At 33.3% G+C, this 17860-nt stretch overlaps 3 protein-coding genes across 3 annotated transcripts; 1 reads left to right on the top strand and 2 right to left on the bottom strand.

Annotated features, from left to right (window-relative positions):
- Positions 1 to 609: 609 nt before the first annotated feature.
- On the bottom strand, positions 610 to 2201 carry LOC130655337 (uncharacterized). The gene is made up of 5 exons (XM_057458079.1): positions 1707 to 2201; positions 1438 to 1511; positions 1241 to 1349; positions 1095 to 1133; positions 610 to 1006 (listed from the first exon to the last, which is right to left on the bottom strand). The coding sequence occupies exons 1-5, from the start codon at positions 1936 to 1938 to the stop codon at positions 921 to 923; spliced, it is 540 nt and encodes a 179-aa protein (XP_057314062.1). The 5' UTR covers positions 1939 to 2201; the 3' UTR covers positions 610 to 920.
- Positions 2202 to 3981: 1780 nt separating this feature from the next.
- On the bottom strand, positions 3982 to 14843 carry LOC130655336 (zinc metalloproteinase nas-15-like). The gene is made up of 18 exons (XM_057458078.1): positions 14802 to 14843; positions 14416 to 14562; positions 13854 to 13974; positions 12442 to 12545; positions 11432 to 11503; positions 10428 to 10649; positions 10317 to 10352; positions 9953 to 10078; positions 9710 to 9766; positions 8371 to 8484; positions 8020 to 8046; positions 7809 to 7832; positions 7064 to 7183; positions 6665 to 6703; positions 6381 to 6590; positions 6039 to 6254; positions 5080 to 5237; positions 3982 to 4347 (listed from the first exon to the last, which is right to left on the bottom strand). The coding sequence occupies exons 1-18, from the start codon at positions 14806 to 14808 to the stop codon at positions 4168 to 4170; spliced, it is 1980 nt and encodes a 659-aa protein (XP_057314061.1). The 5' UTR covers positions 14809 to 14843; the 3' UTR covers positions 3982 to 4167.
- A 737-nt stretch (positions 14844 to 15580) lies between these two features.
- LOC130655395 (putative nuclease HARBI1) lies at positions 15581 to 16302 on the top strand. The gene is made up of 2 exons (XM_057458145.1): positions 15581 to 16019; positions 16061 to 16302. Exons 1-2 carry the CDS (start codon positions 15581 to 15583, stop codon positions 16300 to 16302), a joined length of 681 nt encoding a protein of 226 aa, XP_057314128.1.
- Positions 16303 to 17860: the final 1558 nt, after the last annotated feature.

Raw genomic sequence — 17860 nt, 5'->3', positions numbered from 1 at the left:
TCGCCATCACACCACAGTTTCTTTTATATTGTGAAATTTTACTTTCATCAGGGAAATTTTTACTGTACATACTTTACAACAATAAATTTTATTTTTATGATAAACAATATTTTACACACTATTTAAAATTTGATTAAAAAAATAGAAGATATTTGTTCCCAAAAATGCTTATTTGTCTGGCAACTTTATTTTTTTACCTTTTATTTGAGATAGAAATGTATCGCTAATCTTTCTAATACACCTTTCCCGAATTAGCTTTCTTTGATGTTAAATCTTGAGATTCATACAAACAACCTCCTACATCAGTTTTTTAATTTTGTACTAATTGATTTCTGATTGAAATTGAGGCTTAATAGTACAAGTAGAAAATTAAAAAGATTTTGACCGTAACATTTATACCACCAAAACAGCATTTTCACTTTCACAAAATTTATGCACAAGTCAATTTTTATAAATAAAAAAATATGCAATTCGGGAAACGTGCATTCACTGAAATGCATCGAGTACACAAAAGTTGAAATTTCAGATTTTATTCCAAATTGGTAGTTTACATTTCAAGTTTATACACTCATCATAAGTTAAATAATTATTTATACAGCACAAGAATGATTATAATAACGTAACAACTTTTATATAGCAAGTAGAAATTTACACCGTACAATATCTTGAAAGATCAACTTTCAAATTTTGTTAGTATATATTTATTTCTAAATCTTTTTCCAATCCAACATGCAGTTTGTATTTTGTAACTCGTGTCTGACAACTTGAGTTTGCATCTTTTTGTTGCTAGGATACGTCTCACATATTTTTTCAGCCACTCCTCTCTTCTCAACGAATCCTAAATGTAAAATTTTATCAAATAATTCAAAGGCATGTACGAGTAATACAAATTTAAAAAATACATTTTTAAAATACACAATTTACTTTAGCTGATGTGCTGTAAAAAATATTTGAAAATTTTTACCTGGTAAGCCACAGCCATCAAAAATATTCGATTTTCCCACTTCTGAAAAATTAATAATTATTTATGTTTTGAATTTAAATGAAACATTACTATATTTACTGAAACACGAAGATACCTCAATCACACTTACCCATTGTTATTTCATATATCAATTCAAATACACATGGACCTAAAAAATAAATAAAGTAATATAATATAAAAGGGTATTTAAGAAATACTTTGTGAGTTTGAAAGCTTTAAAAATAAGATGCACATATTCAGATATTTAGTACTCACTTGGTGATGTGAAAACTAAATGTTTTGGTGGACCATTGGGTAACGGTATCACAGTGAAGTTATACGAAGTGGAAAGTTGAAGGTAAGCAACTTTTTGAAAGTCTTTGTCCTACAATGTTGAAGCAATTGTAAACTCGGTAATAAAAGCAGAAAAATGATTTTTTTTAAACCAGTTGAAAGAGATAAAAAGTACTTACAATATTGTGGAAATTAAAGTATTCTTGTTGAATTTTTGATCCTTCCTGAAGATGCAAATAATATCCCCAACAACCTGAAATTAATTATTTCAATGTTTTTTACTTCACAATGGCAATCGTTATTATATTTCGTTGGTGACAACATGACAAATTTGTTTCGCTGGTGTGAAAATAAATATCAAAGTCGACAGGTATAAAAAAACAGTAAGCAAGAAAAACTTTTTGTTCTCCATTCAGGAGTAACTGTAAAATGATTAAAATTCGCCAACCTGCTGCTGAAATTCTATTAACATAAAACAGAAGAGCTAATTTTCCATTCTGATCTCTCGCAAACATTCCTCCAATTGATGCTTTACTTTTTGCACATTGTAAAGGGAAGTTTGGATTGTTCTGTAGTTGATGATAATCTTGATCTGTCAACAGTTTATCTAAAGAAAATAGATTATTTGAAAATTTTTTAACTTTTCTATCATGAGTGCCACACAAATATTGGAAAGACATGGTTAGAATGTGTTAATTGTTGCAGCATAAAAAAATACTTACTTGTTTTCACAAACATTTTGACAAATTGATCCTTCGAAATTTCTAAAAAACGAAAAATTTAACTTAGCATGGGTTTTTGGTGAAATTGCAAGTATAAAAATTTTAGCATAAAAGAAATTTCACCTTTGTTGCCATCTTGTCCATTTTTATGCTAAATGGAAACGACAAAATTAGAAATATGTATTATATAGTTCAGTCATAATAACCACAAAAAGAATAAGTCGTACAATTATTTCCAAAAACAACAAACAAGTTGAATACCTACCAGAACAGATCCAGATGTTGCATGCACGAATATGAAAAATAATATATTTGCTCCAACCATTTTGTCGTAAGAAAAATATTCACTTGATGTTACACTGTAAGCTTCTAAAGCAATTTTATGATTGCAACTTGCATGTGGATGAGTTTATATAACATTTCTTGATGCGGAGGCTAATGAATTTATTGTTATGTTTTTATAAATAAGACATACCGCCTGCATTTTCGGAACGCATGTAAATACAGTTTCTAAAGACGTCATCTGTATTTTCATTGTGCAAGTGCCTACAGATTCTGCAGACCTCAATCAGTTCAAAGGCATAAATGAGTAATTGGAGGTTTACAACCACGCAGTGTCTACGCGGGGTTCCTTGTAGAAAGATTTTCTTCTTCTGTAGTTTATAAATATTAATAAGTTATGCATAAGTTAGTATATTAGTTAATAAAATTTATTAGTAAAACATCAATAATTAAAACAATAGTAATTAATATGTTATAGGACAGAATACGTACAAAAAAGTGTGAGGCTTTAAAACAAAAGGAATAAAATTGTTGTTTAAAGCCAGCCTATCCACATTATAATGAAGTGAAAGGGGAGAAAAAAGATTTCTGCTGACATCGCTGCAGTGCTCGAGTCTGGTGTGAAAATACAAAAGAACCTCTCTAAGTGCACACAGGTGTACAAAATGATTTGATCTAGAAAAATCCAAAGTTTAATATACAGTGGCCTCTATCTTGTCCATCTCCCTGTCTGCACAAAAAATGCCCAAAGTCCCTTACCCGATTTTCTCTTCTTATATGCTTTTTCTCTAACTTTCTTTATCTCAAATAAGTTTACCAGTTCCTTGCGAGTTCTACTCCAGAGTTTGTAGTTGTGTATACTTAGACAACTGTTCCTTATCTCGTGTGCGCTATTAAGGGTCACCTGGGAACAAGATCGGTCTGATTCTCAAAGCTTAGTGAAGCCAAACCCGTTGATGATGGGTCGATGACCTCTACAAAACCTTCTTAACAGTTTGTAAATAGCACATGATCCTATACATTGTTTTAATTAGCGATCCCAGCTTTACGTAATAGGACCAACGGCTATTTTAAAAAACTTCTTTAGTATATGAAAAGGTCGCTGCTGATGTTATCAATATTTTTTAAACAAACTTTTAACAACCTCGTTCCCAGCGCCTGTTATCTTAGAAAAGACACAAGTTGCCCTGGGGAATACATATGTTACATATTTTATTACAAGAAATCATAAAATGATTATAAAGTACTTCCGCATTAATGTTTTTGATTATTGAGTTTTCTGGAGTTGTGGTGGTGGTGTTTGGGGAGGGGGGACAGTACACCTTTGAATGGCTTTATGTTGATAATTTATTAAAGCATGAAAAAATAAATAAGACAGAGTTTGAAATTTTTCAGAGAACAGGTGTTGACTATAATAAATTCATGCGTAATTTTTTTGCTAGATGGTTCTTATGTTATCACTCGCATTGGATAATATAGAAGGTGAGCAAAAACAGTCCTAAAAATCAGGATAATTTTTGGGTGGACTACAATTAGCAGCACAGTTGCCATGGTAACTCCTGAAATGGTATTTTAAATTTTTTTAAGAAATGTTGTAGGATATTAAAAGTCATCAAGTTTTAGGCCTGTTAGAGCAGTATTTTAGATGTAAGGACAACTCCAGCATGAATAGATGTAAATATACAGTAATATACAGTAATGTTCCCCTAGTGATACTGTTCTTGCAGGTACGTTGTGAAAAATAAATAAAAATTGACACTTTAAATAAATTCAATCAGTAAACCTTTGATAACCTGGCAAGTACGCAAAATTGAGCTTTTGGTGCTAAAAAGCGGACAATGCGTAAAATTAATAATTTTTTGTCATGATTTTATTTTCGTATATTCTGTTTTATGTTATTATATTTTAAGTGTAAATATATTGATCCATCCATGTTCTGTAATGACTGACTCTTCCAAACACTGTATATCCTTTCGAAGCATCACAAATATGACTTCCCCAACTTACATCACCATGCAAAACAAATTTATTGTTTTCTTTGCACACCAATGGACCACCAGAATCTCCATGGCAACCACTTTGTATCTAAAATTGAAATTTTGATGAATTTATCTAAGCAATAATTCAAAAATTGAAGCAAACCCTTAGCAACCGGGGAGACCGACAAAACAAACGAACAAAAAGATTTTATATTTGTTGTGTTTTTACATTATCTAAACTTTTGAATTTACAAATTTTCTAAGCCTGATCAGACAAAGACTTAACCCCCTCCCTGGAACGATCTAGTTTCCTACGAGGTGTGGAGTTATTGGAATGGCGAATACAAAAAAAAAGAATTACAATGCTATAAAAATTACGTTTCCACAAGATATCTAAAAATGCTTTGATTCACCATATCACATGCAATCCTATTCATATCGAACAGTGAAAGTGCTCTTCATGAATGCCAACATTTTAGCTGTGCAGTAAAAGGTATCAATGGTTGATAAAAAAATACTGATGCCAATTAGTCATGCGCGTCTTTTACCTATTTCATTTAAATCAAAGTGCGAAACCTTTTTTGACTTTAAATTTTTATGCTAGTAGACTAGAAACTAGGACAGAAATTAATTTTATTAAAAATTATGTAGGTACCATACGTTTATTCGAGAATTCGCTTTAACTTTAACATGTTGAGAGCGAAAAACAATATGGTTTCAAGTGAAACGTATAATAGAACTCATACCAAAAACTTATGTTACTTATCTTAACTTTCTAATGGATTTGTAAAATCTTGAACTGTCCCAATCAAAACATTCAAAATAATCTGTGTTTTACCGTGTTGTGTCCAAGACCAGCGCAAACCATTCCTTTGGTAACCGGAATTCTGTAATTCCCATAATTCAATGCATGACAAATACTACTGTCGACAATATCTAGATCAGTTTGTTGCAAGACTAAGGACGGTCCTCCAGGATGTTTTGTCTTTCCCCAGCCTGAATAAACAATTAAGTTTATGGAACACGGAGAAATTAAGCATTGCCAAACATAAAGTCTAACGTCAAAAAATATAGCAATAACATGATTTGAAAGGTGATATGGATTTTTAATTGCCCGCGGAAAACCACGAGTTCAGAATTTTTGGTTCCGACGCCAAACGGGGCGCCACAATTATGACCGAGGACCATATAGCAATCCATATAGCACAACATAAATTGTGGCAAATTATTTCCACGTTCGCTACCAAAATATTGTGTGTCAATTTTACTTTTACGATCAATACATTATATGGTCCAACTTGGGAATATTTAACGTAACTAGTCTAATGAGCACAATAAAAGAAATACCGACACGATAACGATTTTTAGTTTTCAAAAATCTTGAAAAGGAGATATATTCGCGGGCTAAAAGTAACAATGACAATGACCTGCCTGGTAAGCAGGCGATTATTGTGTTGATGCCCGCTAAAATAGCCACAATGTTCACTTGACAGCCATTTAAAGTAATAATAATTGATGATACACTCAGTAGAAGTTGTGAAAATAACAGCCAAATACCATTAAAGAAAACTTCTAATAATTTTTTCTTTTATGCGCTTTTACATTGCACTGCGGATGAGCAGAAGAATTATCAAGTTTATAACTGATTTTATAACTGTCATAAACCAGATTAGAGAATGCGTATTTTATTTTACAGATACTCAAGTATGATTTTTTAAGAATTCGTTCACAAACATAACAAACAAAATGTGAAAACGAGTAGGCGAGACAATAATAACTACACATTTATAAGGAAACCTGTTAAGTAACATTTCGTCCCCAATTTCACGGCTTTTCCCTGTTTCGGTAAACATACTGCTTTGACTCGATCATTCAAAATAGCTGGTTTAACAAGTTGCAATAAAGCTATGTCATTATTCATTCTTGTCGGTTTGTTATATGACGGATGGACAATAATTTGTCGTACAAGTATCTCTTGGATAGAATTTTCTGCTTTGGCCAAGTTATGTAGTCCTATAAATAAATAAATTCGAACTATTCTTTAACTTCTCGCAAAAACCTTGTCTTCGCACCATTAATAAATTACTAATGTTACCCACTTGCTTAAACATGCATTTCAAAACATTCGTAAAATCATACCTAGATGAACAGTGATATCTTTCGCAGATTTACCGCTGACACAATGTGCTGCAGTTACTAACCAAGTTGTTGAGATAAGCGAGGCACCACAATACGATGCATAAGTATTTGTTTTGTATAATCGAGCCTGCCATGGCCATGCTCCTCGTTTTGCGTCAACTCCACCAATCACTTTTGATGTTTGATAAGTTGGGACACCACAATCCTTAGCTGTGAAAAATATTACATTTATGCTTGTATCACAAAGGTATTATTGAAGATTCACAAAACAAATCACTACTTACGCCATGGAGGGGGTGTTCCAATGGGTGGAAGAACAGTTACTAAAACACAGAACAATGTTTTATTCTGATGACACCAACATCTTTAAATGTATTTGGTTTATTATTGTATTATTCATCAGGCCTCTCACGATGATTTTCCTTTACATGTTGTTTTAATAATACAATGAAAATGTAACAAAACTAAATCGTAGAAGCAATAGAGTTAAATTAGTCAAAAATCTTCTATATTTTGTGTTTCGATCTTAGTTTTTGCTAGAGGTTATCCCTTTCATTAATCACTTGACGAAATTAGCTTCACGTCGTACAAATAAGAGTTGAGATGCAATCCTTAGTATTAGTAGTAACATTAGTAATCTTCAAATACACGTATATATAAATTTTTATGTAAGATTGACCCACCACACCATCCGCAGCTTTTTATACAATTCTTCTTCATGTATTGATGGAAAAATGAAGGCGATTTTGGACTGCAATATCCATTTGCGACGTAGTCTTTACAATTGACTTTGTCATAACAATCTAGGTTAATAACATTCAATAGATAAACAGATGTATAAACAAACGAACAAACGAACAAACGAACAAACGAACAAACGAACAAACGAACAAACGAACAAACGAACAAACGAACAAACGAACAAACGAACAAACGAACAAACGAACAAACGAACAAACGAACAAACGAACAAACGAACAAACGAACAAACGAACAAACGAACAAACGAACAAACGAACAAACGAACAAACGAACAAACGAACAAACGAACAAACGAACAAACGAACAAACGAACAAACGAACAAACGAACAAACGAACAAACGAACAAACGAACAAACGAACAAACGAACAAACGAACAAACGAACAAACGAACAAACGAACAAACGAACAAACGAACAAACGAACAAACGAACAAACGAACGAACGAACGAACGAACGAACGAACGAACGAACGAACGAACGAACGAACGAACGAACGAACGAACGAACGAACGAACGAACGAACGAACGAACGAACGAACGAACGAACGAACGAACGAACGAACGAACAAACGAACAAGCGAACAAACGAACAAACGAACAAACGAACAAATAAATGAATAAATAAAATATGCGGCAAGAAATTGGCATAATAAGAAAAACTTACAGGGGTTTGCAGTAGTGACTGGTGCTACAATAAAGATATAAGGAAATCTTTTCATACCATTGTAACGTCGTAACATTGCAATATGGTAATATTATAACATTGTAATATTTAAAATTTTTTTCTTAAGTCTATCTACTGTTTAATACAACCTATTTATGAAAAGGTACATCTGATAAAAATGCTTATATACATTTGCAATGTTAATACGTACCAGGGACTGTTGTCTTTACAGCCATTGCTAAAGGTAAAAAAACAATCTAGAATGCATGATTATAATGAAACGTTTGCTCGATCATGGAAAGGAGATCATGGTAACAGGCAATATGAACTACAAGTAAATGCGTCGAAGGGTATTTCATTCCATTTTGAACAGATTATTTTTTACTAGGTACAGCAACATAATGTTTTGTTGGCCAGCTTATGATAATCTTGATTAGTTACAAAGCTTACCATATTTGTTAGTTCACGAAAATGTAATGGTTGTTGGAAGCTAATGCATTCCAACTAATGCCATAAGTGTATGGTGATAGTTTAAAAAGGAAGTGAAGAGAATACAACTTACAGCAATATCCGCACGTTTTGGCACATTGATTTTTTACAAAACTTTTCCAGGAGCTTTCCGAGGATTTACATTTGTGCGAAAATGCATCGCAATTGACCAATTCATCCTTGCAAACTAAACACCAATGTGAGAAATAATTACAAAGAAATATTTGAAGATTTGTTTATCAAAGAGATTGCGAAACACAGAAGTTACTGGTCGGCCCATATGAAGAGTAGTAAATTCTGCTCAATGTAGAAAAAGTGATAATTTGAAATTGACAACAATATAAATGCAAGGAAATAGAATTATTAAACTAAGAATGTGTCTCAAAGGTACATAGCATTTGGCTCCAAGAAGAAAGAAGCGTAGTTGCAGTACAGCACTTTCAAAACATCCAGCAACGAAAGTTGACCTTATTAACTACCTTATCAACTGCGTGAGACACGATTTACTGGCATTAAACTCGGTTAAACGTGAATATTTTTGAAGTCCACTACTTCCGATAAAATGCATCTCACTAAATCTCACTAAGTCTCACTAAATGCCTTTTTACGACAATTTGCACACCGGAAGTCCAGGTATGTGGGAGGTCTACCAGGATCTGTTGTAAAATACACTTTAAGCGATAAATTCTACTATAATAGTCACGCAAAATGGTAACCGCAGTAGCGAGACACACGAAATGCGGTTAATAAAAAACGAGCGAAGCTGTGGATTTATCCACGGGTTAGTGACTATCTTTCTAGCCACGTTTTTACTAAATCTTCATAACTATATGGGTGAAAATAAGTAGGTTTTGGATGGATAGTAAATATCAAAAATAAGATCTTTGTCTCGAGAACCAAAAATATTTTACGTTACTATAGTACTAACATATTTTATAACCTTCGTTTAAACTTCTCTGAACTTAAAAAATACCTGTCAGGACCAACAACAATTTTTTTTTCATGTTTTAAATCTCCTTTACAAAACGTACTACCAGTTTCGTACGATGATGTTTGTTATGAGGAGATGGCGCAAAGTTTGATAACTATACAGACCGGAAACATTCAACATTAAATTGACATGATACAGCGCAATATGGTGGCTTCATTGTTATTCAAAAATCTTAATTTTTTTTACCTTTACTCACAAAATTGTTTAGTAACGTTTAGTAGAAAAATAATGAATTTATATTCGTCACATGTTGTTCAACATTTTGCTATTTTGAACTTTCATTTATTTTCATAAATAAGCTGACAAAAATAAACCTAATACATGTCTAGCTAAGTGGCGTGACAACAACAACAACAACAACAACAACAACAACAACAACAACAACAACAACAACAACAATAACAATAAGCGAGTCTGTTACCTTGTTGGTATTCGTATCTTGATTCCACTTGAACATTTTGTTTAGCTAATGTTGAAACTACAAATAAAAAATAAGAAAGTTAATACCTTTATTCACTAATTTTAACCTCTGCGATATACAGAATAACAGAAGCAAGTTAAATATCACAACCATTCAGGCATCCAACTTTTTTCATCTTTTTTATGATTGCAGATAACGCTAGCTAGTTATCGTAATTATTGTGGATTTCAACGCCTGATATACCTTTGGCACACAACCCGCAAGTCTTTTTGCAGTAGCGTACAGTCCATTTGTGCAGAGGATCTTTCTTCAGCTGACATTTCTGTTTGAACAAACTACAATCAGGGGTTCTATCCGTGCATGTTGACGCTAATATTGAATAGAAAAGTGCATAATTTTATTGTGGATTTTATTAGTTGCCAGTCACATACGAGAGTGCACACGAGAGTTGGACATAAACATATAAAAAATATGAACCAAAAAGTTCAAACAAACAAATTGTGTTTTGTCTCAACCATGTTGTTCTGAAAATTATTTAAGAGTTAATTTCAAACATTTTCGTGTTGTGCTTCCTCGAGTTTTAACAATCATTATGTGTTCCACCCACCTTTTGTTCTTGGTAACGTAGACGTGTTCAATTTCTCTGTAAACAAACAAAACAATCAAAATACCGTGGAAACTGATATTTTAAAGAATATAAACATTATTTGTAACATACCGTTGCATTTGTAAAGTAAATTGATTTGTTGAATATCTAATTTGCTTAACCCTTTTCGTTGTCCAATCAAAGATTGCTTCTTGGGGTCCAATGTTTCAATTGTATTTTTTCTGTTCTTTGAAAAGGCTTTTTCCCCATAATGCATGATGGATTGATAGTCGTACGGAATACCAAGCGAATTAATTTTATCTGTGCCGTACTTTTTGAACTGTATTGCGGAGCCTAAACATTTAATTGTAAACATCAGATTATTTGCTTTTCTCTATGACTAAGCGTCGATAAGTGCCAGATAAAGTATACTTCCCTTAACCTCGTTCCCACAGCCCTCTAAAAGCTAACGCTATTAGGAAAATAAAAATTCTAACTACATGATTGAACTTCTCTTTCACCAACTGAGTTGATTTATTGATACAAGCGAAAAACCCTCTAGAAGTCATAAGAAAGTACATTTTGTCTCTCTAAAACATGGCTTGGAATGTGTATAGTCCTAAATATTGTTACGATTTAAGTACAAGGACGCCTAATGATTTTTTGTAAACCTAAAGTAGCATAACATTTAGTAAATTTTATTATATATTTGATAATTCATATCTTATTTAGAAACCCTTCTCTTTCTTCTTCTCACTTTCTCCCACGACTTTTAAAAAAAGTACTCATAACATTTGGCGCATGTATCACGTTTGATTTCAATTGCCCAAATTACCGCATAAGTTCTTTCACCCATAGCGTTTATTAATTTTGCTAACAGCGACATGAAACAATTTTTGACAAATTCCGTTGCAACGACTCTGCGTTAAATTGTACACAGCATATTTTATACACGCTGCTGCTTTTAAAAATTCACTTGAAACAACGCTTATACATTCAAAGCAGCAACAATATAATGTTGAGGACCTTAACTTTAAATTTTAAGACCTCTACATTGCGGTTAAAAATTTGCTACATAGTGTTTTAGAATAGCGTTTTGTCGGTCCTTGGATCAACTGGGTAAAACAACAAGATACCTTGCAGTACATTTTCGTAGTTAATTTTAACAAAGTTATCTCGATCTGGTCTGCTCTGCTCATGATAGAAACCTACGAAAAAATTAGTAAAATCAAATTCATTAATAAATATTGTGAATGAGTTAGGAAAGAGAGAATACATATTTTATACACAAACCCTTTTATTATTACTACACCTTGGTGACGACGTTCGCGACACAACATTCAAATATTTGCGCAACTGGTTTTGGTAAAAAAAACTATTTATTTTCTCTTCAACTATTACATATATATTTTACTACCTTTGTTGTTGATTTTTTTCTGTAACATCCACAATTCGTTTTTATATAATAATAAGACTTAAAAAAGTTACTGTGGAAAGTTTATCATTTCTTGAACATGATAGTTTAGTAGGCGACGTTTCGGGAGATCCTTTTCCTATCAACGGGCCCGATGATGGGTGAAGGATCTCCTGAAACGTTGCCTACTAAACTATCATGTTCAAGAAATGATAAACTTTCCACAGTAATATGAATATTAAACAGACAAACCGAAATAATATCTTCAATAATACTTATAAAAGTGTTTATAAAGGAGGGGACGAAGGGGCTTAGTAAAAGGGTTGCAATGCGTGCAGACGTTGCTGTCGGGATTGTTTAAGGGTACATTTTTTGGAAGAATAATTTAGCTTGATTAAGATTTTTAGAATAATGGGGAGATAGAGAGAAACGATACAGCAGCCTCGTTTCTTAGCGCCTTTTTGATTCACTTTGTTTCTTTTACACAAAAATGGTTGAAATTCAGGTGGGAGTTTTTCTTTATACCAACATTTTACTTCGCACCTACTTAGTGCATGTTGTTATAAGGATGGTCTGTTGCACTCCCGTCCCGGGGAGGAGAATCGGTCTGTATTTGCTTGGAGACATGGTTAAATTCCAGAGGTTGTAAGCATAGGCTTGGCTAAACGTATAAGGTAGAGATGGGGAAATTTGTTAAGGTATCCTAACAAAAAAAATTAACTAAAAATATACCTAAGGCGTGCAGGATTTCGTGAACGGCAATACCAGGCTCCCAGCAAAGACTCCCAAAGGAAACTTTTATCATCATTGGCGAGTAACCAACAAAAGTTGCGCATCTAAATTAAAGTTTATAATATATTAAGTTGAGGAATCGATACTTGTGAACTTTTTCTTCACTCACTTTCAATGTTTCGTGTATCTGTTAATTTTTTAATAAACCTGCTAAGTTTGTTACGAGTGTGTTGCATTACGTGTCCCTTGGAAAGTCACTCGTTTTAATAACGTAACAAAACAAACGGAATTAGTATTTGAATTTTTTAACTTGACATGAACTTCTCTTTCCGAGGTCTTATTCTAGTCAGTAATCCGTCGCGAAAACACTTTTGACAAAGACATAGACAAGATTTAGAGATTTTGTCAACAAGTTTTGCACGATCTCCAACATACTGACAATAAAACATGCAACGATCAGGGCTACGATGTCAAAAGCTCTTTCTGGAAAGATTTTTATGTTTATAGCCATACCTGTTCAGAGGAATATTTTATCAAGCTTTTTAACTGTATACAAATCGTAGACAAGCAAATTTTGCCTACTAAACAGGCTTTATGATCAAGGCTATCTAGCTAAAGCGTTTTGTTAAGTTTGGTATTAATGGACTTTATCCTAGTCAACTTTATTTCTTCTTTATGTTCAGTCTACCTAGCTAAATACGAGCAGTCAGACAGATTCTTCAACTTTATCTCGTTGCAACATTAGTATTAATATCTTGCGTTTAATGTACGAGTGTAGCTTGTTTTTTTTAGATACAATTACTTTTTTGCTTATGACGCGATTGATGCAGTTTTTCGCATATCGAAGACATCTAACGCTTGGATATAGGACCAAAATAGCTATTTGGAAGATTTTTCTAAAAAAACCTCCTTCGCAAATCTTTTGCCTTAATTTGTCTAAGAAATGCAGATTATACTGAGGTCGAGCATGAAAGGTGTCCTGGTGTGCTAAATGATGTTGGATTTACTTTATAGAAGTTAAAAAGTTGTTTAACAAATCTTTTTAAACTTTTTAATTCGTTCTCAAGATATTCACATTTAAATGTTATTAGACCTAATTATACTACATAAATTATGATGTCATCTGTAATTTTGGACTTGCTTGATGTACATTCGAACTTTATCAATTTATAGATACTATAGAAGTGAATTGATTAACACGATTTTTTTAACCAAAATAAGACTTGTTTGTTCGTTCCAGGCCAGTTTGTACCATCTATTTTCACCTGAACCGAAATTACGGGAAAGTATTTTTAAAACAGCTTATTTGATGCTGTTCTGCAAGAATTCTACCCCGATGCGCAACATGGTTTACCCGAATTTAGTTTTCCCATCTAGTGTTGTAAATACCACTGTAACTTTAAAAAACTTACTTAAAACGGTTAATGAATTTCAAGTAACCTCTTTCGGTTGTTCTTTTAACAAAACGTAAACACGTATGTTGCTCGATTTCTTTAATAGCTTTGTCAATTGCAACGCGGCCAGGTGTAGATTCTAAAAAATGAACGAAAACAATTAATACGTCATATATCTACCCTGAATTGGAGAAAATTTGAATTTAATTTGACTATTTGAAATATTTTGTTAAATTTGACGAGAAGTTGAATTTGAGAATAATGAAAAGGCATTGAATTTCTTAAAAACTAAATCACATTTACAAAAGAGCCTAAACCAATGCCTTTTTTCTCCGGATGAATTATTCGGATTAAAGAAAAGTCTGGAGAATTGCATGCAAAGTTTTTTATACTTTTCTGGGACTTTTTTCTGATATGGTATTTCATTCATTCGCCATTAAAAAAAAGCATCCATTTTTAAATTTGGCGCGAATTTAATTTATAGAATTTGAATATTGCGGAATATTTTGCAGCAAAGCAGTTTTTTGAACAATATAACATCTTTGTAAGATAAAAGTTGATTACATAACAAAAGGCTCACCAAGTTCTTTATAATCAAATGGGATGATTCTTGGCCACAAATTTGTCTTCGCTGCTGCCATTGGAATAGCTTTGTTAATCCTACCATTTTGAATATTGTCCAGTTGGTCAGGAGACAAAATCATATCGCCTTCGAATAGGTTAGGATCTAGAAGAAACATACCCCTACAAAAGTTTAGGATCTAGAAGAAACATACTCGTAAAACGGTTAGGATCTAGAAGAAATGTATCCCCCAAACGGTCAGGATCTAGAAACGGGTCTAGAAACGTCTTGGTACAAATATATATACTTTACGGTGTCACTTCAGAAGATTTGTAGGACAATTGTCACATTAGGCTTCACGTGTTTCAATTCGAAGTATATAACAAAAAACTTGAAAACTTTACCTTCCATAGGGCCATGACAGTCTGCAAAAGTGACTGCGAATAAGGGGCTGTTTATATGAGAGGCGGGACGGGACGATTGCCGGGACGGGACGTTTGCCGGGATGATTTTAACCCGCCTTTATATGGAAAAAAGTGCGCCGGGACGATTTCACAACACAAGCGCCAAATTTAAATTTTTCTAAAGTATAATGGCGCGTCAAAACGAAAACAAAACAAAATTGCAAGCGAATAAACAGATTTTTTTAACATCATCAACATTGTTGTTGCAGCTCAATACATTGTTAATGATTTTAGCACTTCAATACACTCACTATAGAACTCTTTTAACTGCATCACTTTTGAGTGGAAGCAAAAGAAACTGTTGGATAAAAAAACAGAAAGCATTGAAAGAGCAAAGGAAAAACCGAATTCCTCGTTCAACATGGTTCAAATAAGGACGAGTGGAACAGTGGTGGTTGAACATGTTTTTTGATGTTCTTCCCGAGGAGGATTGGAAAAAGAACTTCAGAATGACAAAGGCTATGTTTACTGATTTAGTAGATCAAATACGCATATGGATTACTCCTGACAACACATCTCCAAATTATCGAGCCTTGTCTGCAGAAAAAAAAGTTGCAGTAACGTTGTACTACTTGAAAGACACAGGATCTTTGTCAATGACAGCAAACACTTTTGGCCTGCACATATCTACGGTGTAAAAAGTCATAAGAGATGTTTGTAACTGCATAACTTACAAGCTTGGACCAAAATACATAGCCCTGCCAAAAACGAAAGAAGAGATGCTTGAAAAAGTAGGAGAATTTGAGGCCAAATTTGGAATGACGCAAGCTTTTGGCTGCATAGATGGCACCCACGTACAAATTTTACGACCTAGTGAACATTCACAAGATTATTTTTCTTACAAAATGTATTTTTCTCTTAACGTTCAGGCAGTATGCGATTTCCGTGGCTATTTCATGGATGTTGATTGTAGGTGGCCAGGCAGTGTACATGACGCGAAGGTGTTCGCCAACTTAAATATTGCTGCTAAACTTAAAGATGAGGAAATATCCATTACTTATGAGGACATCCTGCCAGGCCGAGCCAAAGTTTCAAACTATTTAATTGGTGACCCTGCATACCCCTTGACACCGTACTGTATGAAAGAGTACCATAGTTGTTCAACAAATGCTAAGTGTTATTTAACAACATGCTCCGGTCAGCAAGAAACCCAGTCGAGTGTGCTTTTGGACGCTTAAAAGCCAGATGGGGTTTTTTAGCAAAGAAAGTTGATTTAAAAATAGATTTTGTTCCTGTGGCAATCTATGCATGTTTTGTGCTGCACAATATATGTGAACTTAACAAATGTGTTATTGACCCTGATTTGGTGAAAATTGAAATAGAAAAGCATAAAGCAGAGACACAACAATTAGATTACTCTGTGTATTTAGGAAATCTTGCAGAGGGTGATGTTGTATGGGAAGTAATAACAAATTTTATACAAGACAGTCTTCCATACTAACAATTATATATATATACAATATATACAAAAAATGTAAAGATTTATAAAGTATTGCATGTTCTGTAAAAGGAAATGATAAAGGCTAAATTCAAACATTCGCACATTAATTTCAATAAAAAGTTTCTTCTGATACTGCTAAAGATTTGAAAGCCTATTATGCTCAATGTAACTCACAGTGAAAATATTTTTGTTTGTTGTTAATTTTTGTTAAAAATCTACGGATTAGAACGTTTTGGGCATATAGTTTGTTGGGCAACTAACATAACATAAATGTTTAGGCAATCAACATAATATAACTTTTAGGTTTGTCTGTGAACATAAACTTGCATCAATGTAAATGGAGCTAAACTGCAAGTTTTGCTCATGTTAATTGTGGTGACAGAATTACAGTTCTTTAGTATTGTGGTTAATATACATTAGGTTTACCTTAGTCATTAAACATGTCATGTAGAGCCTGACACAGTGGGGGTGGTTTCTACCTATAGACCTAATCTTAAAGATTGCCAGGGTTATTAGTCTCACTTGCCTGTAAAGGAACTGGACCCTACCCAGGTCTTGATTATTAATGGTTGCATATAAGAACCCAACATCCCACACTGCACAAGTTCTTCAGATGTACCTTACAGCTTACAGTTATCTATCTAGCCATTATCCTTCTATGTATATACTGGATTATATTGCACAAGGAGGCATTAGATAAAAAGCTTTGGATATTTCATCAGAAGAGACATTGCATGTAGCCAGGTCAGTTCTTTTCATATTATTTACTATCTATTAATGTTAAGAGAGTTCAGGCAATGTCACTTTTAAACTATAGAAGGCAAAGGGCATGTCTCTTGCAACTGTGGGCCCCAGCATAGGGTTAATAGCACACTTCTTTCTGAGAAATCTGGTTAGCAGAGAAGGTATTATGGAATAGAAAGCTTAGTTATCCAATTAGTTATGCACTTCTAGTAGCCATTATGGATTTTATGCAAGTTCAATTTGAACCCTGTGGTTTTAATTCATCATCCTTTTACATTTGTTAATACTAAGTAATAGTAGTTAGGGGCTACAAAGGCCAACATTGTGAGTCGTGGTAGGTAGGATTATCTAACAGATCCTTACTTAACAGGAAAACCTATCTGTTGTTGTGGCTCATTTTGCTTTATTTCTAGATTCACACACATATATACATTCCCTCCTTTAAGTTGCCTAGCAACATACCGTTGTTAACATCCTAAAACCTGTTCGAAATTCCTAGAACAACAGTGTCAGAACGACTACACATAGCTGTTTTATTATGAATTCCTTTACCAGGTGGTAATGCAAATAAAAATTTTTCTATATGCGAAGCTCCGATTCTTATACATGTTTATTTTATGAGCATGACATTTATAAGCATCCCTAGGCTTAAATTTAGTCATTTTAAGCATATATAAGCGTTATGCGAAGCCGAAGAAAACATTTTTTTTATGTTTTGTTTCGTTAGCAGTTTTTCTTTATTCTTTATATCTGCATTAACCAGTATGTCTTAAGATTTAAATTGTAATTAATGGTGCTGAACACAATTAGACTA

The sequence above is a fragment of the Hydractinia symbiolongicarpus genome, chromosome 8 (genome assembly GCF_029227915.1).
Source record: "Hydractinia symbiolongicarpus strain clone_291-10 chromosome 8, HSymV2.1, whole genome shotgun sequence".
Lineage (NCBI taxonomy): Eukaryota > Metazoa > Cnidaria > Hydrozoa > Anthoathecata > Hydractiniidae > Hydractinia > Hydractinia symbiolongicarpus.
The sequence above is the reverse complement of the archived record's forward strand: the minus strand, read 5'-3'. Positions and strand labels throughout refer to the sequence as shown.